Genomic DNA, 24,442 nt, shown 5'->3' with positions numbered 1-24,442 from the left:
GCCCGAAGGCAATACTGCAGGGTTAGGAGTAATAATTACAGAAGTAGCACTTCACAGCAATGAAGAAGAGCGAGCACCTCTCGCAGACATATTCATAGCCCGTAGGCCATACTACAGGGTTAGGCAAAATAAAGTCTACAGGAAGGTTAGCAGGTTCACTACCCTGACTTTTGTTACTGATTAATTGCGTACATACGAATCATACGTCTTCCTTACGGAATTAGACATGTTTACTGATTAATTGCGTACATACGAATCATATGCTTCCTTACGGAATAGACAGTCTCACACTCCTTACATGACAAATCTCAACAAAGAAGGAAGACCCATACCCCTCGTACATACCAAGTGCGGATCTACCGAAGCTTTCGGTAGCCACACCCTATCTTTGCAGACAACCCCGTCTGAAACTAGCCTAACTAGATTCAGATATTTTAAGCAAAAATGAATCACATTCAAATCAATTTAAGATAGCGTATGCCTAGCCACAAATCCAAGTAAAATAAATCAAAGACAATTAGGATACTTAGCGGCAATGAAGTTTCCAAAATCCTAAGACGGAGGTACTGAAAACAGGTGTTTTCAGCACCGGCGACAGAAAAATTATGAATAGAAAATGGGAATGGTTCCTGATACCCGCCTCCCAGCGGCGGGAATGGGTACTAACCACCTGGCCGACCACTGCGTGTGTCGGAAGTTTTTAAAATTCTGTCGGACTTCAGAAAATACAGCTATATATATATGACAGGTAAGTTTCATGAACAAAATATGAATTAGAAACGGGTGGGTATGGTTTCCTATTCCCGCCACAGCGCGGGGGGGTAGATCACCTGACCTACCTGCCGCGTGTGCCGCGAAATTCGAATTTCTGTCGGACGACCGAGTAATAGCTATGTATATATCTGACAGGTAAGTTGAATGTATAAAAACATTGATTGGTCTGTTTGTATTTTAAAATACAATAGTAATAATTGACTACATACAGTATTACTGGATACAGTGAAGTAAAGCATAAATTTTAAAAGATCCAAGGAAAAGATGCATATTCGTTACGTTTGTATCTTATGAGGGTCTCACGGCACTTAGGCTAAGCCACCTATAACCAGACAACAGCTCTGTAAACCCAAGTAATAAATACATTGGACAAGCACCATAAAACTGAAACTCCAATAACCTGTCGTGCTGATAACCGGGGGCTGCCTGTATACGTATATATATATATAATATACACTATACACATCTATTACTTACCCTTCTGTTCTGCAACCAAGTAACCTGAAATCTTCCTCATGAAGACTGTGAGGCGTGTCTCCTAAATTCAGCTTGAACATACTTGTACGAGCATTTGCTTCAGGGAGTGGAATATAAATACGTTTCTCAAATCGTCTCCTGATGGCAGAATCTAGCACCCAAGGTATATTGGTTGCTCCAAGAACCAAAACTCCATCATTTTGATTTCCAACACCTGCAAAGCAAACATTATCCAAACTTAGATAAAGGGAAGAACTTTGCTCTCATGACCATATATTACCCTATTGGTTAATTTTAAACAAGTCACTATAGTAAATCTAAACAGCAAAAAGAAAAACATGAAACATATGACTCAAATACTTTTCTAAAATATTATGGCTAATCAGGTAAACACTTGGTTCTCAGGGGATGGCCTCAAAAGGTTTATTTTTAATACTGTACTAGATCATAAACATTATTTTGTTTGTTTGTACGGTGTTTTTACGTTGCATGGAACCAGTGGTTATTCAGCAATGGGACCAACGGGTTTACATGACTTCCGAACCACGTCAAGAGTGAACTTCTATCACCAGAAATACACATCTCTCACTCCTCAATGGAATGCCCAAGAATCGAACTCGCCTGTTCAAAAATTTATCTTTGCCGTTGGTCTTTTTCTTTCAAGTTCATCCTTTGACCAGTTTGTGTACTGGAGGAGTTTGAAAATGTATGGTCGAAGTTCCCTACTATGTCCAAAGACTTCAATTCTTGATGGCAAGGTTTGTTTATTATATCCCAATAAATTTAACTATCTTTAATGATATTCCTTTACGTTCTTCTACTTGGGAAGGTGCTTATTTCTTAAGTCTTCTATTTAATTTTTGGTAAAACTACTGTAGTTTGAATGCTTTTCATTATGCTTTGTTGTACAATACTGACTTTTACATTATTATCACAACTTATAATGCTATAGTCTTACAGAGTCAAATTATATCAAACCCTCTCCAATTGGCCACCTTTGGCCTATATCTAGAAATACACAATGATCCTACTGCCTTACGGTTATTTGTTCATAAAGATCTGACCTGGTAAAAGAAACAGAACCTGACATCAGCTTCCAACGCTGCACAACATCAGTTAATCAAATTCTTCAAGTAAGGAGATATAGCATCCAACCTTACCTTATGTTTTCCACAAGTTACTAAAATTATATTTAAAACTGTGCAGGGTTGTCAAAGATAAAATCTTTTAGTGTATAAAAAAAAAAAAAAAAAAAAAAGTGCCTTGTTAACTTACTGTAGTGCAACTACTACGGAACAAGTTAAGAATCACCTCTTAGGTATATAAAAAGCTTTAATATATGCCAGCAGACATTTAAGCCACGTCCAGTGGTTAAGGAACAGCAAACTTACCCTGCATCTGTACAAGAAATTCTGTCTTGATTCGTCTGGCAGACTCTGACTCTTGTTCTGATCTTGAGGCACAGAGGGAGTCCACTTCATCAATGAAGATAATGGATGGTTTATGTTCACGAGCCATTTCAAAGAGTGTCTTCACGTGCTGTTCAGATTCTCCCAACCATTTTGAAACCAGATCTGCTGAACTAACACTGAAGAATGTTGAGTTGTTTGCTTCAGTTGCAACAGCTTTAGCTAGGTAAGTTTTACCAGTTCCTGGAGGCTATACAAAAAGAAATTAATAATAGAGGAGGGCCTGAAAATCCAGATTTTATTTTTATAAGGACAACAAACAAAAAATAATAGCATGACACCCCATAAACATAACAGGTCCTCACAATGTATTACATGTTTTACAGCGTTTGTTGATACCTTAACGTTAAGGGTACTAACCCCAAACAGCAGGATGCCTCTCCAAGCTTGTCTCTTGCCTGTGAACATGTGTGGGAATTTAATTGGCAATATAACAGCCTCTTTCAAGGCTGCCTTTGCTCCCTCTAAGCCTGCCACATCATCCCAACTTACATTGGGTTTTTCTGCAACAATAGCACCTTCCATTTTGGATTCCATCCTTTTCTTGGCAGGATCTGATTCATCATCTGAATCTGAATCTTTTCCACCTTTTTTCCTGATCAGAAATGTATACAAGTGACTTAACAGATCTAAAACCTTAATATTGTACAAAATCAAATTTCCAATAAAATGCCTTCATCACTTATTTCAATAAAATTCTCTTCTTTAAAACTAATTTTTTCAAAACATTTGTTCAAATTCTACATGAGAAACAGGTGCAAGATAGTTTTTCTCTTTGATACCTACCCTGAATTTCCTTCCCCTGCTTTTACAGGCTTCTTTCTGTCTTTGTTCTTTTCTATGTAGTCCTTGAGCTTTTCTGCTCTATCAAGGTACTGCTTACATTTTCCTCTGATGCTTTCCTTAGCGCGTTCATTTGGGACTTCATCTATAAAAGAAAATTTTTTTTTTTTAATTTTTATCTATTAGCTTACTAGCCATCTTGATGGCTTGTTTCTAGAAACACACACCAAAGGCGAGTGACATCAAAAGACCATACAATTCTTTCCTGCATAAATTTACATTAACCTAAAGCAATGTATAGAATTTAATATAAATTTTTTGTGGCTTAAGGAAAAAGAAAAATGATATTGTTAAGATACAATAAAGTTTTGTACATACTTACCTGGCAGATATATACTTAGCTATAGACTCGGTCGTCCCGACAGAATTTCAAAACTCGCGGCACACGCGACAGGTAGGTCAGGTGATCCACCATTCCCGCCGCTGGGTGGCGGGATCTGGAATCATTCCCGTTTTCTAAGCCATAATTTCTCTTCCACCTGTCTCCTGAGGGGAGGATGGGTGGGCCATTAATCGTATATATCTGCCAGGTAAGTATGTACAAAACTTTATTGTATCTTAACAATAATATCATTTTTGTACATGAAAACTTACCCAGCAGATATATACTTAGCTGATTGGCACCCTTGGTGGAGGGTAAGAGACAGCTAAAACATAATGATAATACTAATAGTAAATACATTACAAAACAGGGAAAAAACAACATATGTTCTTGGATATAATAATCCATGGTTCCTACCTGATTGGGCTGAAGACTTCATGACTACTGTCGATGAGTCTGCCTGCCTCAAGAGTCCCAGCGAGGTATGGACCTATGGCTGAATAACTCTTTGGATCGTGTCAATGGGGGCTAGCCCGCTTATGCGACAGAGCCTACTCTGGATCGTACCAATGGGGGCTGACCCACTTACATGGTAGAGCCTTGACCTTTGTCATATCAATGGGGACTCGCCCTCTTACATGACAGAGTTAAGGTTTCTATAAATAAACACAAGGAGCACTGAAGCCAATCCCGATCACCTGACCACGTTAGTACTGTTATAACCTATGAATTGCAAGAGGGTCCCCTATTCCCTCTAACAATCAACCAATAAAAACAACCACCAATAAAGACAAATTTAAACACTAAAGTAAGTTAAGAAGGATTAGCCTCAGCTCCTTCCTTCCCTGCCCAGCACTGGAATTCGCCGAAACATACGCTCCCAGAGCAAAGCACTTTTCGTAAGAAATCATTACGTCTCTTAGGTAATTGGAGACAAACACCGAATTACATCTCCACCAAAACGTAGACACTTAATAAGTGCCTGAAGAGACCATGTTTTGTGAAATGCCATTGACGTAGCTATGGCTCTCACTTCATGCGCTCTTACTCTGAGAACCTTGAGGTGCTCTTCATTGCAATTAAGGTGAGCTTCCTTTATTACATCCTTTATGAAGAACGTAAGGGCATTCTTTGAAATCTATCTTTTCGGATCTCTTACAGAGCACCAATGACTTTCTTCTGTACCACCTAGCAACGCTTTCTTCTTCAGGTAGAACTTGAGTGCCCTGACTGGACACAAAGTCCTCTCTAGTTCTCTTCCTGTTAGTGAAGAGAGTCCTTTTATCTCAAAGCTTCTTGCCAAGGTTTTGAGGGATTTTCGTTTCTTTGCTAGAAAAAGTGTTTTAAAGGTGCAAATCGCTGAATCCTTCTTAAAAACCCACTTACCTTCCAAAGCTTGCAACTCGCTAATTCTCTTAGCTGTCGCTAAAGCAAAGAGGAATAAGGACTTTCTAGTTAAGTCTCTAAATGAAGCTGTGTGAGACGGTACGAGTTTTTCCGACATTAGGAACTTGAGGACCACATCCAAGTTCCAGCTAGGTTTCTTGATTATATGGTCTTTCGTGGTTTCGAAAGACCTTATAAGGTCATGGAGATCTTTATTACTGGTCAGATCTAGTCCTCTATGTCGAGTGACTGAGGCCAGCATACTCCTGTAACCTTTTACTGTTGATACTGCCAGGTTACAGTCCTTTCTCAAAAATAGAAGAAAATCTGCGATTTCAGTTACAGAGGTACTGGAAGAGGATATTTTCTTCCCCTTACACCATCTTCTAAACAACTCCCACTTCGACTGATACACCCTAGAGGTGGAGAATCTTCTGGCTCTTGCAATAGCCTTCGCCACTTTGCGCGAAAAGCCCCTTGCTCTGACGAGTCCTTCGACAGTCTGAAGGCGGTCAGACTTAGAGCGGGGAGGTTTTTGTGAAATCTGTCAAAGTGGGGTTGTTTGAGAAGATCGTTCCTTAGTGGAAGCGATCTTGGAAAATCTACTAACCACTCCAGCACCTCTGTGAACCAATCGAGAGCTGGCCAAAAGGGAGCGATGAGGGTCATTCTTGTTCCTTCCGAGCAAGCGAATTTCCTCAATACTTCCCCTACTATCTTGAAAGGAGGGAAGGCGTATGTGTCCAAGCCTGTCCAATCTAGCAGAAAGCTGTCTACTGCTACTGCTTGTGGATCCGAGATCGGGGAGCAATAGTTCTCTAATCTGTGATTCCCGTTGGTCGCGAACAGGTCTATATTGGGCCTTCCCCACAGATGCCACAGTTGTTGGCAAATCTGAGGATTGAGAGTCCATTCCGTGGGTAGGACTTGGTCTTTTCTGCTCAACAGATCTGCCCGGACATTTCTCTCTCCCTGCACAAACCTTGTGAGAAGAGAGATCTTCCTTTCCTGAGCCCAAATCAGCAGATCCTTTGCTGATTCGTACAGGGAAAAGGAATGCGTCCCCCCGTTTCTTTATATATGCGAGGGCTGTTGTGTTGTCCGAGTGGATTTGAATCCCCAGACCTGAGACCTGTTCCTCGAATAAAATGAACTAGAGTCTAGATGAATGGTATGGTTAGTTCTTTCGTGTTGTTATGTGCCAGGACACTTGTTCTCCTTCCCAAGTGCCTGACACTTCTTCCGAACCTAGGGTCGCTCCCCCACCCTGAATCCGAGGCGTCTGCAAATAACGCTAGGCGAGGGTTCTCTAAAGTGAAGGGAGATTCCTTGCTTAGTTTTTTTGTGGATCTAACCACCAGCGTATATTCTCCTTGATTCCTTTCGAGATCGGAAAGGTTTCTCCCAGATTTTTGGACTTCCAATCCCATCTCTTCTTCAGATAAAATTGAAGGGGTCTTAAGTGTAGTCTTCCTAAGGAAACGAACCGTTCCATCGGAGGGAGGGAGGGTCCCCAGAGCTCAATCCATTCCCTCGCGGAACAATGATATTGTTTTTAAGATACAAAATAAAGTTTTATACATACTTACCTGCAGATATATACTTAGCTATATGACTCCGTCGTCCCGACAGAATTCAAAAACTTCGCGGCCACACGCTACCGGTAGGTCAGGTGATCTACCATTCCCCGCCGCTGGGTGGCGGAATCCCAACCATTCCCGTTTTCTGAGCCAGATTTTCTCTTACACCTGTCTCCTGAGGGGAGGCTGGGTGGGCCCTTAATCGTATATATCTGCCAGGTAAGTATGTATAAAACTTTATTGTATCTTAACAATATCATTTTTATACATGCGACTTACCAGGCAGATATATACTTAGCTGATTGACACCCTTGGTGGAGGGCGAGAGACAGCTATATATATAAACAAAATTCTAATAACGGGAAACAACAATTGTTGTAGGATATCAATCCTTGGTTCTTACCTGTTTTGCTGAAGACTTCATGATTACTGTCATTTAGTCTGCTGCCTCAAGAGCTTCAGTGAGGTAAACCACCTATGACCGAACAGCCCTTCTGGATCATGTCAATGGGGGCTAGCCCGCTTACGCGACAGAACCTGCATGGATCGTACCAATGGGGCTTACCCGCTTACATGGCAGAGCCTGACCTGTATCTTATCAATGGGGGCTAGCCCTCTTACATGACAGAGCTTTAGGCTTTACATAATGCACAACGAGGAGACCAAAAGTTAATCCCGACCACCTGACCTCTCTAACCATGTTAAATCTAAGAACTGAAAAGGGTTCTTCCTATACCCTCTTTCAGTCAACCATAAAAACCAAACACCATAATGTTAAAATTACATAACCTAACTAATTAGGATTAACCTCAGCTCCTCCTCCCAGCACTAAATCCGCGGACAACATATGCTCCCAGTGAAAAGCACTTCTCATAAGTAACTCTCACATCCTTTAGATAGTGAGAGGCGAACACTGAGTTACACTTCCAATACGTGGATTCAATTAGATTTTGAAGGGACCACGTTTTATGAAAAGCCATTGAGGTTGCTATGGCCCTCACTTCGTGTGCTTTTACCCTGAGGAGTTTAAATTGTTCTTCACCACATTTAAGATGCGCTTCCTTAATAACGTCTTTAATGAAAAAACGTAAGGGCGTTTTTTGATATTGGTCCTTGTAGGATCTTTGACCGAACACAAAGACTTTCCTGCGTACCTCCCAAAAGAGACTTTCTTTGTAGATAAATTTTAGCGCTCTTACTGGACAAAGGGTCTTTTCCTTTTCTTCCCCCGTAAGAGAAGAGAGTGCCTTCACTTCGAAGCTTCTAGGCCACGGATTTTTGATGGGTTTTCGTTCTTGGTCCAAGGCCAAGAGAGGCTAAAAGAGCAAATTGCAGCCTCCTTCTTAAACCCCACTCTGCCCTCTAACGCTTGAAGTTCACTCACCCTTTTTGCCGTGGCTAAGGCGAACAGGAATAGAGATTTCCTCGTCAAATCCCTAAAGAACAATTATTGGAAGGTACGAATCTTTCAGACATCAAGTAATGCAGCACTATATCCAAGTTCCAACTGGGATTTTTATTAATCTGACTTTTTGAGGTCTCGAAAGACCTAATAAGGTCATGTAGATCCTTATTGTCCGACACCTCCAGACCCTATGCCTAAACACCGAGGCCAGCATACTTCTATACCCCTTGATCGTAGATACCGCTAGGCCACACTTTCTTCTAAGGTAAAGAAGAAAATTTGCAATGTCGATTATAGAGGTACTGGAAGAGGATAGCTCATGCGTCCTGCACCATCTTCTAAACACTTCCCACTTCGACTGGTACACCCGTAATGTGGATGGTCTCCTGGCTCTTGCGATTGCTTTTGAAGCTTCGCGAGAAAACCCCTCGCTCTAACGAGTCCTTCGATAGTCTGAAGGCAGTCAGACTTAGAGCGGGGAGGTTTTTGTGATACCTGTCGAAGTGGGGTTGTTTGAGAAGATCGCTCCTTAGTGTGAGCGATCTGGGAAGATCCACTATCCACTCCAGCAACTCTGTCACCCAATCTAGGGCTGGCCAAAAGGGAGCGATCAAAGTTAATTTCGTTCCCTCTGAGGAGGCAAACTTTCTTATTACTTCCCCTACCAGTTTGAAGGGGGGAAAAGCGTACCCGTCTATTCCCTTCCAGTCCATGAGGAGACCGTCTATCGCTATTGCTCTTGGATCCGCGATGGGGGAGCAATAATTTTCCAACCTCTTGTTCCAGTTGGTTGCGAACAAGTCTACGTTCGGCCTTCCCCATAACCCCCATAACTGATCGCACACTTGAGGGTGGAGAGTCCATTCGGTGGGGAGCACTTGGTCTCTTCTGCTTAGCAGATCCGCTCGAACATTTCTCTCTCCCTGAATAAATCTCGTTAGAAGAGAGATCTGCTTCTCTTGCGCCCAAAGCAACAACTCCCTCGCTGTCTCGTAAAGGGAGAATGAATGAGTTCCCCCTTGCTTCCTGATATATGCTAGGGCTGTCGTGTTGTCTGAATTGACCTGAATGATCGATCCTAATATCTGTTCTTGAAAGTGCAAGAGAGCTAGGTGAATGGCTTTCAGTTCCTTTTTGTTTATGTGCCAGGACACTTGAGCTCCTTCCCAGTTCCCGACACTTCTTGCGAATCCAACGTTGCTCCCCACCCTACGTCCGATGCGTCTGCAAACAACGCTCGGAGGGAGCTCTTTATGTGCAAGGATATTCCTTGACCGAGTTTCTTCGGGTCTAACCACCACCGAAGATCTTGTTTGACCTTGTCCGTTATCCTGAATGACTCTTCGAGGTCCTGGGAACTTTGATCCCAGTTCTCCTTCAGATAATACTGAAGTGGTCTTAGGTGCAGTCTCCCTAGGGAAACGAACTGTTCCAACGAGGAAATGGTTCCCAGCAAACTCATCCACTCCCTCGCGGAACAATGTTCTTTCCTAGAAATCCCCGACACCTTTGTAAGGCAGCGTTCTATTCTCTCTGTTGACGGAGACGCTAGAAAACCCCGAGAATCCATCCGAATCCCCAGATAAACTATGTTCTGCTGGGGATCCAGCTGGGACTTCTTGGGGTTGACTAGGAGTCCCAATGACTGCGTCATCTTTAATGTTGATCGAAAGGTCCTCCAAGACACTGTTGCTTCGACTTTGCTCGTATTAGCCAGTCGTCCAAATACATCGAGATTCTGATCCCCTCTAAATGTAGCCAATGAGCCACATTCCTTAGGATACCCGTGAAGACTTGCGGGGCCGTCGAAAGTCCGAAGCAAAGCGCTCGAAATTGAAACACTCTTCCCTGTGACATGAATCTTAGGTATTTCCTTGATGCCGGATGAATTGGCACATGGAAATATGCATCTTGAAGGTCCAGGGATACCATCCAGTCCCCTGGAGCGAAGAGCAGAAAGTACAGAGGAAGAGGTCTCCATCGAGAACTTCTTCTTGATCACAAAGACGTTCAGCGCACTTACGTCCAGAACCGGCCTCCACCCGCCCGAGGCTTTTGGTACCAGGAATAGACGGTTGTAGAAACCTGGTGAATGGAGATCTTGAACCGGTTCTATTGCCCTTTTCTACAACATAAGTTCTACTGCTTGCAGGAGAGCTTGACTCTTGACAAGATCGTTGTATCTCGCTGTTAACTCCCTTGGAGTTCTTGTTAAGGGAGGATATTCCCTGAAGGGGATGAGGTATCCTCTCTCGAGGATCGAGAGGGTCCAGCTGTCCGCCCTCTCTCGCCCAGACTCTGGCAAATTTCGACAGTCCTGGCGCCTACCGCTATCTGGAGGACTTCTTCTTCATTTTGCCTTCCCTGGCAGCCTCCTGGAAGGTCTTCCTCTGGTATCCGGTCTTCTACCTCTAAAAGGGGTTCTTAGGAGGAAGAGGCTCCTCGAAAGGGCTGCTGAGAGGTGCTTTATCCTTCTTTTGAAAAGGAACCGCAGGCTTGAACCTCTTTGCTGACTGTGTCAGTAAATCCTGTGTGGCTTTTCCAGCTAATGATTTTGCTACATCCCTCACCGTGTCTGTGGGAAAAGGTGGTTCGAAAGCGGCGAATATAGCAAGGCCGACCTCTGTAGAGGAGATACTGACTTGGACAGGAAAGACCCATACACTGCTCTCTTTTTCAAAACTCCCGATCCAAAAAGAGCAGCCACTTCCACCGAACCGTCCATCACCGCTCTGTCCAGACACGATAACACGCTCGATAATTCTTCCATCGTGACAAATTCGGGATCTTGGCTCTCTTCGCAAGGGCTCCCAAAGCCCAGTCCAGAAAATTAAATACTTCGAGCGTCCTAAAGAGTCCCTTTAGTAGATGGTCCAGTTCACACATCCCCAAGTAGCTTTTGCTGATAGTAGTCTGTAGAGCGAGCATCCTTGGAAGAATTCGAACTAAGGAAGGCGTAATCTGCGTCTGCCGATGAACGGCCAAGTTCCTAAAGGCCCAATAGGTTATGGGTATCGTACCATCTTCCAGGTTTACCCGTCAACTTTGAAGGAGGGCATGAAAAAACAGTCTTGCCCGCCTCTCTTTTTATTCTTAAGCCATTCTCCAAATCCTTTGAACGCTTTTTTCATACTCAAGGGCTGGACGCATTTTTACAAATGAGGATGCCTTTGGAGACTTCGTGCTCGATAGCAAAGATCCTGGAGAGGGCGGATCCGCTGGTTTGAAAGATTATCTCCGAACTCCTGCAACAACAACAAGGACAATCTCTTATAATCAGAGACTACTACATCCACAGGTGAATTCTTCATCCGAGACTTCTTCTAAGTCTCGGCTGCCTGGGGATCCTTTCGGAGAAGAGCGGTTCTTAGTTGTCGAGGGACTTCTGTCAAACGAAGAAGAACGTTGTCCGTGTGACAAATCCTTGCTACTACAAGGCGCAATAGAGTTCTTAAACGCACTAGATCTTCTCTCAGGCACCTGTTTCCTACCAGGTGAAGGGCTCCTACTCTCCGAAGAACTCATAAAGTGCGAAGGGGTCTTACTCTGCCCTAAGCTCGTACAAGGCGCCTGGCGCCTACTCGACTCCTGACGCCTGCTCGACTCCTGGCGTCTGTTAGACTCCTGGCGCCTACCCGACTCCTGACGCCTGCCCGACTCCTGACGCCTGCTCGACTCCTGAAGCCTGCTTGATTCCTGGCGCCTGCTTGACTCCTGGCGCTTGTCGTGACTCCTTGTAGGCTCTTGACGCCTCTCACAAGACTCCTGGCGTCTGTTAGGCTCTATACGCCTGTAATATTCTTGGCGCCTACTAGGCTCTGTCAACTCTATGTTTCTCACAAGCTCCTGCTTCTTAGGCTCTTGACGCCTATCCTGATCCTCAGAAGAGGAGTCCGACTCCTGACTTCTCCTAAGAGACGTAGCTGACCGCTTGCTCTGCGAGCGGCTACCGCTGGGAACTTTCTTCCTATAGATAGGAGAGGATCGTTTAAAGGGAGAACGAGAGAGTCTCTCCGGAGACGAGCGCCTGCTAGAGTGAGGAACTTCTCTCCTACCAGGAGAAGATAATTTTGATCTCTTCACTGGAAGGGAGGAGTCTTTCCTTCGAGACGAATCCTTATGTAGAAGCGCCTACCAACGGACGGATATTTGCTCCTGTAGATTAAGCAGGAAAAGCTTTGTCGGATCTTGAGGCGCTGGAGACGGTCTTCTCGCCCTCTTACTAGTCGAAGGAAAATCCTCTGGAAATCGCTCTGGGCTTTGAATCAAAAGCGTCTCTTTCGCGCTACCCACGATCTCTTCAGAGGACGAGACTTCGAAGCAGAGCTCCATCCACGCCTGGACGAGGAGGAGTCCGACGCTAGAAAAACACTCTTCCAGGATGCCTTTTCTACGGCTATCCAAGGCAGCCTGGGTCGATACTTCAGGGTCTGCCGAAGGGACGCCTGATCGTTGGGGATGCTCCACATCCTCCCTGCGGCTTTTGACATTCCTCCTCCCCTGGTCCTGGGAGTTTGGAAGCGGTCTAGGCCTAGGAGCAATGCGGAGCCGATCAGACGCCCCCTCCACTGCACTGGGGTCACTGTATTCACTGACACTCTTACCTTGTGTTTCCATGGCTTTAAGCTGCTCCTGAAGCTCCCTGATCGAGGATCTCATTTTTTCCATTTCTGAAAATGAACCCTTAGATTCAACACAGGGAGAAGGGGCTGAGGTTATGGGAGAAACATCATCTAGTTTGTTAATTTCTGATTCAGGCTCAAAAGAACAAGCTCTACTCGAGCTTCTAGCTGACGCTTTCCTAGCTCTATCCTTCTCTCTTTTCTTAATATAAGAAGCTAAATCCTTCCATCCTTGCTCCGAAAGCCCTTCACATTCAGCACAAGTTCTATCAACCGCACATTCAGAACCTCTACATTTACTACAAGCGTATGAGGATCTACCTCTGCTTTAAACAACCTAGTTCTGCATTCTTCCCTTGCACAAACCCTAAACTTAGGTGTTACTTTAACTTCAGCCATCTTAATAGAAAAAACCAAATCCAAGTCCTAATCCAGTCCAAAATAAGCGTATGCCAATCCCGAGAATAAACAAGAGTACTTCACCAAATGAGTCCAACCAATTCTCGGCAAAAGAGCAGAATTCCAATCAGGAGAGACCAAACAACAGTTGTTGCCGGCCTCAGCGACAGAGAAAATCTGGCTCAGAAAACGGGAATGGTTGGGATTCCGCCACCCAGCGGCGGAATGGTAGATCACCTGACCTACCGGTAGCGTGTGCCGCGAGTTTTTGAATTCTGTCGGGACGACGGAGTCTATAGCTAAGTATATATCTGCCTGGTAAGTCGCATGTATAAAAATGTTCTTTCCTTAAGAAGACTGCCACCTTTTCCAGGCAGCGTTCTCTCCTTTCCTGCGAAGGATACGCTAGAAAATCCTGAGAATCCATCTGAATCCCCAGATAGACAATACTTTGCTGGGGAGTCAGCATGGATTTCTCGCGATTGACTAAAAGTCCCAGGGACTTTGTCAATTTTAGAGTAAGTAAAAGGTCCCCCTAGACATTTTTTCTCCGATTGGGCTCTTATTAGCCAATCGTCCAGAATATAATGAGATCCTGATCCCTTCCAGATATAGCCCAATAAGCTACATTCTTCATGATGTCTGTGAAGACTTGAGGGGCAGTCGAAAAGTACCGAAACAAAAACATCGCTCGGAGGAACTTGGTAATAACTTGTTTCCCTTGGAACATGAATCTTAGATATTTCCTTGCTGCCGGATGATTGGCACATGGAATACGCATCTTGAAGGACCAGGGACACCATCCAGTCCCCTGGACGAAGAAAGCGAGGACAGAACAGAGGAAGACGTCTCCATCGAATTTCTTCTTCAAAACAAAGAAATTCAGGGCACTGACGTCTAGAACCGGTCTCCATCCCCCCGATGCTTTCGGTACCAGGAACTACCGATTGTAAAATCCTGGAGACTGGAGATCTTGAACCAGTTCTACCGCTTCTTTGGAAATCATCTGTTCCACTGCCTGTAAAATAGCAAGTTTTCGGACCGGATCCGAGTATCTTGCAGTCAACTCCCTTGGAGTTGTCGTCAAGGGAGGATTTTCCCTGAAGGGGATCAAGTATCCTTTTTTCAGGATCGAGAGGGACCAAGGAATCCGCCTCGGCCGTCCCTTTTGGCGCCCAGACTTTTGCAAACTGGAGTAGTCTGGCGCCTACTTTTGTCTGGAGGACTCCCTGTTCATCTAGACTTCCCGAAGGACCTTCTAGATGGTCTACTCCTTCTTTCTGGTCTGTGACCTCTAAGAGGGGTCCTAGAAGAGGAGGCACCTCGAAAGGGCTGTACAAAAGAGGGTCTCTCTCTTTTTTCGATAGGCACGGCCGGCCTAAACTTCTTGGCTGAGTGAGTGAGGAGATCCTGAGTTGCCTTCTCCGTAAGAGATTTTGCAACCTCCTTAACAGTCTCCTGTGGGAACAGATGAGGGGACAAAGGTGCAAAAAGAAGAGATGCTCTTTGTAAAGGTGATACGGCTCTTGCTAGAAAAGAGCTAAAGACCGATCTCTTCTTTAAGACTCCTGTTCCGAAAAGTGAGGCAACTTCTACGGAACCGTCCATAACCGCTCTGTCCAAGCAAGCCAGGACGCTTGAAAGTTCTTCCATGGAGACAAAGTCAGTGTCCTGAGCTCTCTTAGCTAATGCTCCCAATACCCAGTCCATGAAATTGAACACTTCTAGGGTCTTAAAGAGGCCCTTTAGAAGGTGGTCCAGCTCACACATGCCCCATGTTGCTTTAGCAGAAAGCAAAGACTTCCTCCTGGAGGAGTCCACTAGAGAGGCAAAATCCGCGTCTGCGGATGAAGGGAGGCCTAACCCCATGGGTTCCTTGGTCTCGTACCACCTTCCCGGTTTCCCTGTTAACTTGGAAGGAGGGCAGGAAAAAACTGTTTTGCCCACTTCCCTTCTTGAGGTTAACCACTCCGAAAAGGTCTTTAAAGCCTTTTTCATACAGAGAGCAGGGCGCATCTTGACGAAGGAAGACGACTTGTTGAGCTTTTGTACTCGACATTAATGATCCTGGTGAAGGAGGATCAGCAGGATGAAGGGAGTCTCCGAACTCCTCGAGAAGCAAAGAAAGAGAGCCTCTTGTAGTCAGAAACTGCTACATCTACGGGCTCCTCCTCGTCCGATACTTGTTCCAACGGATCCACTGAAGGAGACCGTTTGGGAGTGATCGGGCTCTTCCCGGGAGAAGTACTCCTTTCCCGAGAAGGGGAGCGCTGAAAGATCGAACTTCTATACGAAGAATGAGGCTCCTGTCGGTCCGAAACATTCTTGCGCCTACTAGACTCTTGTTGCCTAGGCACTTAGGTTCACCAGACTCGCGGCGCTTGATAGGCTCCTGACGCCCTGATTCAGGGCGCTTGAATGGATCCCTGCGCCCTGACTCCTGACGCCTAACAGGCTCCTGGCGTTCCTGACCTCTTGACGCCTAACGTACTCCTGGTTCGTCCTGACTCCTGGCGCCCTGATCCTGGCGTCCTGACTCCTGCCTTCTAGCAGACTCCTGACGTCCTGAATCCTGTGGCTTGAGAGGCTCTTGACACCCTTTCTTGCGTCTCACTGCCTCTTTGCGCCTGACTGGCTCCTGGTCCTGTAGTCCCAAAGGATCCTGATACCTGAATTGGTTTAGTTTCTCTTCAGGTTCCTTGAACCTAAACCGATCGAGACTTCTGCTCGATTCACGGCGTCTCGCAGGAGAGAGGCTACGTACTTCCTGTCTGCCAGGATTCAAAGCCTTGTCCACCAGAGGGAGCTTTGGAGAAGAAAGCCTATAGGGCGAAAGGACTCGCCTGTCAGGAGAACAACTCCTGTCCGACGAGTCTCTCGACGAAGGCGATAATCGCCTTGGAGATTGTGGGGGTTCTCTCCTATACGAAGAGGGGCGCTTAGAGGAACTCTTAACAGGGAGCGAAACATCTTTCCTCCTTGTTGAATCTTTAGTGAAGGAGCCTACTAAAGAGGACAACTGCTCTTGCAGATTAATCAGGAACTTCTTCGTTGGATCCTGAAGAGAGGGCTCCTCCTGCTCGTCTCTTAGTTCCGAGGGCCAATACTCGGGAAAACGCTCTGGGCTGGAATCAGCCGCGTCTCCTTTTGGCGCCTTCCAGGCTCTCTTCAAAGGGCGCGATTGAGAGGCCGAACTCCATCCTCGTTTTAAGGAGGAGGAAGAGTTCAGACGAAAAACACTCCCTTAGGATGCCTTTTCTGCGGCTATCCAAGGCAGCCTGGGACTTTACAACAGGATCTGCCGAAGGGACGCCTGACCGTTGGGGATGTTCTGCATCCTCCCTGCGGCTTTCAACATTCCTCCTCCCCTGGTCCTGGGAGTTTGGAAGAGGTCTAGGCCTAGGAGCAATGAGGAACCAGTCAGACGCCCCCCTCCACTGCACTGGGGACACTGTGTAAATCACTATCACCACTCTTACCTTCATTTAGAGCTCGTAACTGAGCTTGTAGTTTCTTGATAGAAGCTTTCACATTTTCCCTTTCTGAAGAAGAATCTTTGGATTCAGTACAGGGAGAAGCAGCTGTGGCTAAGGGAAAATCGTTAGTAGTAGGAGAGTTAACAACTTCTTGTTCTAGAGAACAAGATCTACTAGATGACCTAGCTGAAGCTTTCCTTACTCTATCTCTCTCAAGCTTCCTAACATATGAAGATAACTCCTTCCATTCAAGCTCTGTTAGGTTTTCGCACTCAATACAGGTGTTATTAAAAGAACATTCATTCTCTCTGCATTTAGCGCAAACATTATGAGGATCTACCGCCGATTTCGGTAGCCTAACCTTGCAACCTTCCCTACTACAAACTCTAAACATAGGTGAAGCCTTAGCGTCAGACATCGTGAAAGAGTAGCCAATACCAAAGTCGAAAAACAGTCCACAATAAGCGTATGCCAAGCCAGAGAAAAAACAGAATACGTCACCAAAAAACCAATCCAAATTCTCGGCAAACGAGTTGAAATCCAAGATGGAGGAACGAACAATAGGTGTTGTCCGTTCAACCGACAGAGAAATTATGACTTAGAAAACGGGAATGGTTCCAGATCCCACCACCCAGCGGCGGGAATGGTGGATCACCTGACCTACCTGTCGCGTGTGCCGGGAGTTTTGAAATTCTGTCGGGACGACCGAGTCTATAGCTAAGTATATATCTGCTGGGTAAGTTTTCATGTACAAAAAAAAAAGAATTTAACTGTCATACTACTGTAATGTCACAGTGGATTTGTTCATCTCCCTTCCTGCTTGCAAATTTTGTTGTACAGTGGTACCTCGAGATATGAAATTAATCCGTTCCAAGGCGGCCTTCAAATCATGAGTTTTTCGTATCTTGAACCGCATTTTACATGTAAAATGCCTAATCTGTTCCAAGCCCTACAAAAACACCCCAGTAAATTATATTTCCAGGCCTACAACACGTTCTAGGGTCATGACGCCGATCCGACGTTAGAAATATGACTCCAAAGAGGCAAAATACTGTACGTACATACTTGAGTAATATTCAACTGCATGTAATGCTCAAACCCATTTTTACTGCATATATTAGGATTTTAGCATATTTGGCCTCGATGATAGCAGTCTGATTTATTTTATATTTTATGATATCTAATTCACAATTTTTTTTATTAAATGTATTGCATGTACTCATTTCAAATAATTATTAAGTAACCATTAACTATAATAAACAAACAAACAAAAAAAAAGATTCCAAACTTCTGTTTACATCCAGCACTTACGAGTACCGAACGATCGCCAAGCAATCACTTTTCCTAGTACACAGTAAGCCATAAATTTTCATTATCTCTCTTCAACTACTGAAATTACCAAACAGTATAATAACCATTCATTTCTATTCTTTATTCTATCTTTACCTAATGTTTTTTTTTTATTAAATGTATTGCATGAGTAAGTTTTTCAATTTACAGCATCCTTTTACCAATAGAATACATAAAGCACAAGGGGTAGATGCTGACCAATAGGAGAGCAGGATCTAATGGGGTGACTAGCATCAGGAACCAATGGGAGAGCGGGAGGATGGTGGCGAGTTTACTCAGTTGGCGGGGCGCTAGTTTTAAAATAGTTCTTGGTGGTCCAGGCGAATCTCGGGACTTTACAGCAACAACCTTTCGTAACATGATATTGTTAAACTACAATAAAGTTTTGTACATACTTACCTGGCAGATATATACTTAGCTATAGTCTCCGACGTTCCCGACAGAATTTCAAATCTCGCGGCACACGCGACAGGTAGGTCAGGTGGTCTACCTTACCCGCCGCTGGGTGGGCGGGGATTGTACGAACCACTCCCGTAAGCTTGTCAGATTTTTCTCTTCCACCTGTCTCCTGATGGGGAGGCTGGGTGGGCCATTAATCGGCATTAGATCCTGCCAGGGTAAGATATGTACAAAACTTTATTGTAGTTTAACAATATCATTTTTGTACATGAACTTCCCTGACAGATATATACTTAGCTGATTGGCACCCTTGGTGGAGGGTAAGAGACAGCTCAATAATACAGGTAAGACGGGAAACAACTAATGTTGTAGGATATAAAAACCTTGGTTCTCACCTTTTCAGGATGAAGACTTCATAGATACTATCTCTGAGTCTGCATTGCCTGGAGAGCTACAGCTAGGACGTGACCTGATGCTGAAAGACTCTCGGATCTACCACTGGGATATGTGATCCCCTATTGTGGTAGAAATCCCTAAGTCGGATGCCTGTTAGAGGGACCTTGTCCGCTTACCTAACAGATCCTTACCACTACCTCTGCAAGGAGCCAAAACCAACCAGACCACCTAACCAAAGTACAAAGGGTTAATATTACGACAAAAAGAGGTGCCTCCTGCAACCTCTTTCTTTAGACAACCAAACAACAACAATATAAAATATAGGGAACATATAAAAAATTTACACAGGATAAGTTTCAGCTCCCTGCCCCAGCACCGAATCCGCCGATACGAAAGGACCCAAGGCGAAGCATTTATCATATGTGATTTTTACATCACGTAGGTAGTGGTTGCGAAAACCGATTGGCATCTCCAAAAAGTCGCCTCCATCAAGTTCCGCACAGACATATTTTTTCTGAATGCAAGCGAAGTTGCGATGGCTCTCACCTCGTGAGCTTTCACTTTCAGTAGTCTAAAATGTTCTTCCTTACAGGCAACATGTGCCTCTGTAATAAGGCTTCTCAGAAAAAAGGAAAGAGCATTCTTCGACATGGGCCGAGTGGGGTCCTTTACGGAGCACCAAAGCACATCTTGATTAGCCTTAAGTTGTTCCAAAAAAATCCTCTTAGGAAATATCAATAATTCTCATAGGGCAAAAGAGTTCTTTCAGGGGGCTCTCCCCCTACTAGAAAAGATAAACTACGAACTTCAAAGCTCCTGGGCCAAGGGCGTGATGGGTTTTCATTCTTTGCAAGGAAACTTGGAAGAAACGAACATACCATAGAATCTTCCTTAAACCCTACATTGCCCTCAATAGCTTCTTGGAGCTCACTCACTCTCTTAGCTGTAGCTAGGGCCAAAAGGAAGATAGCTTCTTCGTCAGATCCTTGAAAGAGGCTAAGCCAGGAGGTTCGAATCTAGACGATCCAAGGAATTGTAGAACTACGTCTAGATTCCAGTTCGGTACTATATGAGGACGCTTAATGGTTTCAAATGATCTAATAAGATCATGCAGGTCCTTATCATCGGATATATTTAAGCCTCTATGCCGAAATACCGCCGCCAACATACTGCGGTATCCCTTAATAGTTGACACAACCAGATGACATTCTTCTTTGAGGAAAATAAGGAAATCCGCAATTTGGGTCACAGAGGTACTGGAAGAGGAAATGTTCTTCCTCTTGCACCAACGTCTGAAGACATCCCACTTTGACTGGTATACACGCAAGGTGGTGGGAAGGTCTCCTCGCTCTTGCGATTGCTTTAGTAGCTGTTGCTGAAAAGCCTTTCGCTCTGACCAAACTTTGGACAGTCTGAAGCCAGTCAGACTGAGAGCGAGGACATTTTTGTTCCGCGGTACCTGTTCGAAGTGGGGTTGTCTGAGTAGATCGCTCCTTAGCGGGAGCGATCTTGGAAGGTCCACCAACCATTCCATACCTCTGTGAACCATTCTTGGGCCGGCCAAAAGGGAGCGATTAAGGTCATTCTCGTTGAATCGGACTCTACGAACTTCTTGATGGTTAGCCCCAGGATCTTGAAGGGGGGAAACGCGTAGACGTCGAGTCCGTTCCAGTCTAGAAGAAGAGCATCTATTGCTACTGCCTCTGGATCCGATATCGGAGAGCAGTAAGGATCCAGCCTCTTGTTCTTTAACGTGGCAAAGAGGTCTATGTGTGGCCTGCCCCATACTTCCACAGGCTCTGGCATACATCCAGATGAAGGGTCCACTCTGTGGGAAGGACCTGATCTTTCCTGCTGAGGAGATCTGCTCTTACATTCCTTTCTCCCTGCACGAACCTGGTGAGAAGCTTGATTCCTCTTTCTTCTGCCACAGAAGAAGGTCTCTTGCTGTCTCGTACAGGGAGAAGGAATGCGTCCCCCCCCTGTTTCCTGATATATGCCAGAGCTGTAGTGTTGTCCGCGTTGACCTGCACTACCGATCTTCTGACTTTGGGCTCGAAAGCCTTCAGAGCCAACCACACAGCCATCAACTCCTTTCTGTTGATGTGCCAGGCTACCTGGTCCCCCACCCAGGTACCTGACACTTCGCTGGTTCCCAGAGTTGCACCCCACCCCATGTCCGACGCGTCGGAGAACAACACCAGGTTGGGGGAGGTCTGTGATTGAAGAGACAGTCCCTTCGCAAAGAGGTTGGGATCTGTCCACCATAAGAGATGTTTCTTGATGTCCTGGGATAACGACAGGGAGAACGTCAAATCCTGAGAACGACGACTCCAATTCCGATGAAGAAAGAATTGGAGCGGTCTCAGGTGCAACCTTCCTAGGGAAACAAATTGCTCCAGAGAGGAGAGCGTCCCCAGCAGACTCATCCACTCCCTCACTGTGCATACTTCTTTCCCTAAGAAGGTTGTTACTCTCTCGAATCCTCGGGCTATCCTTTCCTGCGAGGGAAAAGCCCGAAAACTCAGAGAGTTCATCTGTATCCCGAGATACACACACTCTTGCTCGGGAATTAGTGATGACTTCTTGAAATTGACGAGAAGTCCCAAAGCCTTCGTCAATTCTAAAGTTACTTGTAAGTCCTTCAAACAACGATCTTCTGAATTGGCCCTTATTAGCCGAATCGTCGAGGTACATGGATATCCTCACCCCTTTCAAATGAAGCCATTGAGCCACATTCCTCAAAATCCCCGTGAACACTTGAGGGGCCGTCGAGAGGCCGAAACACAGAGCCCTGAACTGAAAAATTTTCCCCCCCATCATGAATCTGAGAAACTTCCTCGAGGAAGGATGGATCGGTACGTGGAAGTAAGCGTCCTGTAAATCCAAGGAAACCATCCAGTCCCCTGGACGAAGTGCTGCCAGCACTGATGAAGGTGTTTCCATCGTGAACTTCTTCTTTTCTACGAAGAAGTTCAGGGCGCTTACATCCAACACCGGTCTCCATCCCCCTGAGGACTTCGGAACTAGGAAAAGGCGGTTGTAGAAGCCCGATGAATGATGGTCTGTCACTAGTTCGATAGCCCCCTTCTCCAGCATCTGATCTACTGCTAGATGGAGAGCTTGATTCAAAATGGGGTCTCTGTACCTGGCCGTCAGTTCCCTTGGGATGGTCGTCAAGGGAGGTCTTTCGACGAAAGGGATGAGGTAACCTCTCCTCAAAATAGAAAGGGTCCAAGGATCCGCCCCTTTTTGGGCCCAGACTTCTGCAAACTCTAAGAGTCTGGCGCCCACCGTTGTTTGAAGGACTTGCAAGTTATTTGGGGGCTTTAACAGACTTGGCGAAAGTCTTACCACCTTCTTGAAGGTCTACGACCTCTAAACGTAGAGGTTCTTGATGAAGATGCCCCTCGAAAGGGTTCTCGAACACTTGCCTTTTCCTTCTTAGCCTTGGTAGGGAAGGAAGGGCGAGGTTTTCTTGCCGACTGTGCCAAAAGGTCCTGGGTGGCTTTGGCCGAAAGTGACCTCGAAATGTCCTGCACTCGATGTTTCGGGAACAACTGCGTAGACAGAGGAGCAAACAGCAAAGAAGACCTCTGAGCATGGGAGACCGACTTCGTTAAGAAGGAACAATAAACCGACCTCTTCTTCACGATCCCGGCCCCATAAAGGGAGGCGATTTCACTCGCTCCGTCTCTTACCGACTTGTCCATACAAGACAAAACACACATAAGATCTTCTGGCGAAATTGACTCTGGCACTTCAATTTTCTTGGCTAGACTCCCAACGACCAATCAAGGAAGTTAAATACTTTTAGCACTCTAAACATACCTTTGAGCAAATGATCCAATTCATTCATTGCCCAAGTCGTCTTAGCAGAGTTAAGGGCAGTTCTCCTTGTCGAATCTACCAGCGCCGAAAAATCCGAATCAGCCGACGACGGTAGACCCAATCCTAAGGGCTCTCCTGTTTCGTACCAGAACCAGCGCGTCCTGATAACTTCGAAGGAGGAAGGCGAACATCGTTTTCCCCGCTTCTTCTTTGGAAGCCATCCAGGAACCAAAACTCCTCAGTGCCTTCTTCATTGAAAGAGTTGGCTTCATCCTCACACAAGAAGAACTCTTCGCTGTCTTCGCCGTTGTTAAAAAAGTGAGTGAGGAGAAGGAGGAGCCGTAGGAGTAAGGGAATCCCCAAAAACTTGTAAAAGTAGCTCTGTAAGCTTCTTGTAAGAAGAGACAGCAGCAGAAGTGTTCGGTTCCTCATCCGAACCTTCTAGGACGTCTTGTCGAGGCGAGCGCGGAAGATCCTTAGGTGACGAAGGGATCCTAGCAGGAGTTGAGCGAGAGGTTGGAGAACGCCCTCTCTTAGAAGAGTTCACATCCACTGGAGAACGATGAGAAGATCTGGGATGTCTACGATGAGACTCCCTCTTCGAGGTATCCGGAATCTCAGCCGAAGGAGAGGTAGGGCTCCTACTCCGAGAATCCTCGGAAATATCCACAGGGCGCTTACGAGGAGGCGAGCGCCTACTATACTCTATGCGCCTATCCTGAGGCGAGCGGCTGCCAGGTAGAAGAGCGCCTATCGAGAGCAGAGCGCTTGCGCGGCTCTCCATACCTGTCCCAGTTGCGTACGATCAACGGAAGTTCGACTAGAAGGCGAAATGCGCCTACTAGGAGAAGGCTGCTTGCGAGACTCTTGACGTCTAACAAGAGGGGTAACATTCAGGAGAAGGGCGCTTTGTTCAAAACTAACGAAGCGCCTACTTGGAGAAGGGCGCTTCCGGGATTCCTGGTGCCTACCAAGAGACAAACGGTCAGGAGAAGTGCGCCTAGAAGCGGGAGAGCGCCTACATGGAGAAGGGCGCTTGAAAGACTCTTGTTGTCTGCCCCTAGGAGAATAATCAGGAGTATGACGCCTTAAAAGAGACGAGCGCCTACTAGGAGATCTATGTGCAGTAGGCTCTTGGCGCCTACCTTGCTGGGAGCGGCTAACAGTAGGCCGTCCTATCATGCACACGGACTCCTACCAGACTCTAGATGCCTGTCAGGAGAGAAGTCACGATCCGACACTCGAGGAGAGTGACATCTGGAAGAAGAAATGAAATTTTCATTATTAAAATGAAGTTTATTGTATACTTACCGAACAATATAGAGCCGTGATTTCCACGAGCGGCAGGATACTAATTCAAATTTAGCGCGTCGGCGTCGCCAACACTGGTGGTGATGACGTCATCTCCCTCCACTCGCGGGAGAACCAGGTACAACTGCCCAGGTGAATCCAATTCTTTCTGCCCGTCCGTCCACCTAAGGGGAGGAGGGTGGGGTATAATCATAAATTGTTCGGTAAGTATACAATAAAACTTCATTTTAATAATGAAAATTTCATTTTTATTGTAGTGTCTTACCGAACAATTATAGAGCTGATTACACATTTATGGGAAGGTGGGATTCAGTGGACCACTAGTATTTTTAAATGGTTACATTTATTGCAATACCAGTAAACACTCAAGGTGTCTGTTGTACCTTACCTTGTAAGAGAGCT

General features: G+C 45.5%; 1 protein-coding gene across 1 annotated transcript in view; it reads right to left on the bottom strand.

Annotated features, from left to right (window-relative positions):
• Positions 1–24,442, bottom strand: part of LOC135200808 (vacuolar protein sorting-associated protein 4-like) — a 116,300-nt gene that overhangs the window by 75,095 nt on the left and 16,763 nt on the right. Inside the window, exons 3-6 of the mRNA XM_064229467.1 lie at positions 3,507–3,648; positions 3,081–3,315; positions 2,643–2,910; positions 1,252–1,465 (exon numbers count right to left, since the gene is read on the bottom strand). Coding sequence (XP_064085537.1) covers positions 1,252–1,465; positions 2,643–2,910; positions 3,081–3,315; positions 3,507–3,648 — 859 coding nt within the window. The remainder of the gene's footprint in view (positions 1–1,251; positions 1,466–2,642; positions 2,911–3,080; positions 3,316–3,506; positions 3,649–24,442) is intronic.

Source organism: Macrobrachium nipponense, chromosome 27 (genome assembly GCF_015104395.2).
Source record: "Macrobrachium nipponense isolate FS-2020 chromosome 27, ASM1510439v2, whole genome shotgun sequence".
Classification (NCBI taxonomy): Eukaryota; Metazoa; Arthropoda; class Malacostraca; order Decapoda; family Palaemonidae; genus Macrobrachium; species Macrobrachium nipponense.
The sequence above is the reverse complement of the archived record's forward strand: the minus strand, read 5'-3'. Positions and strand labels throughout refer to the sequence as shown.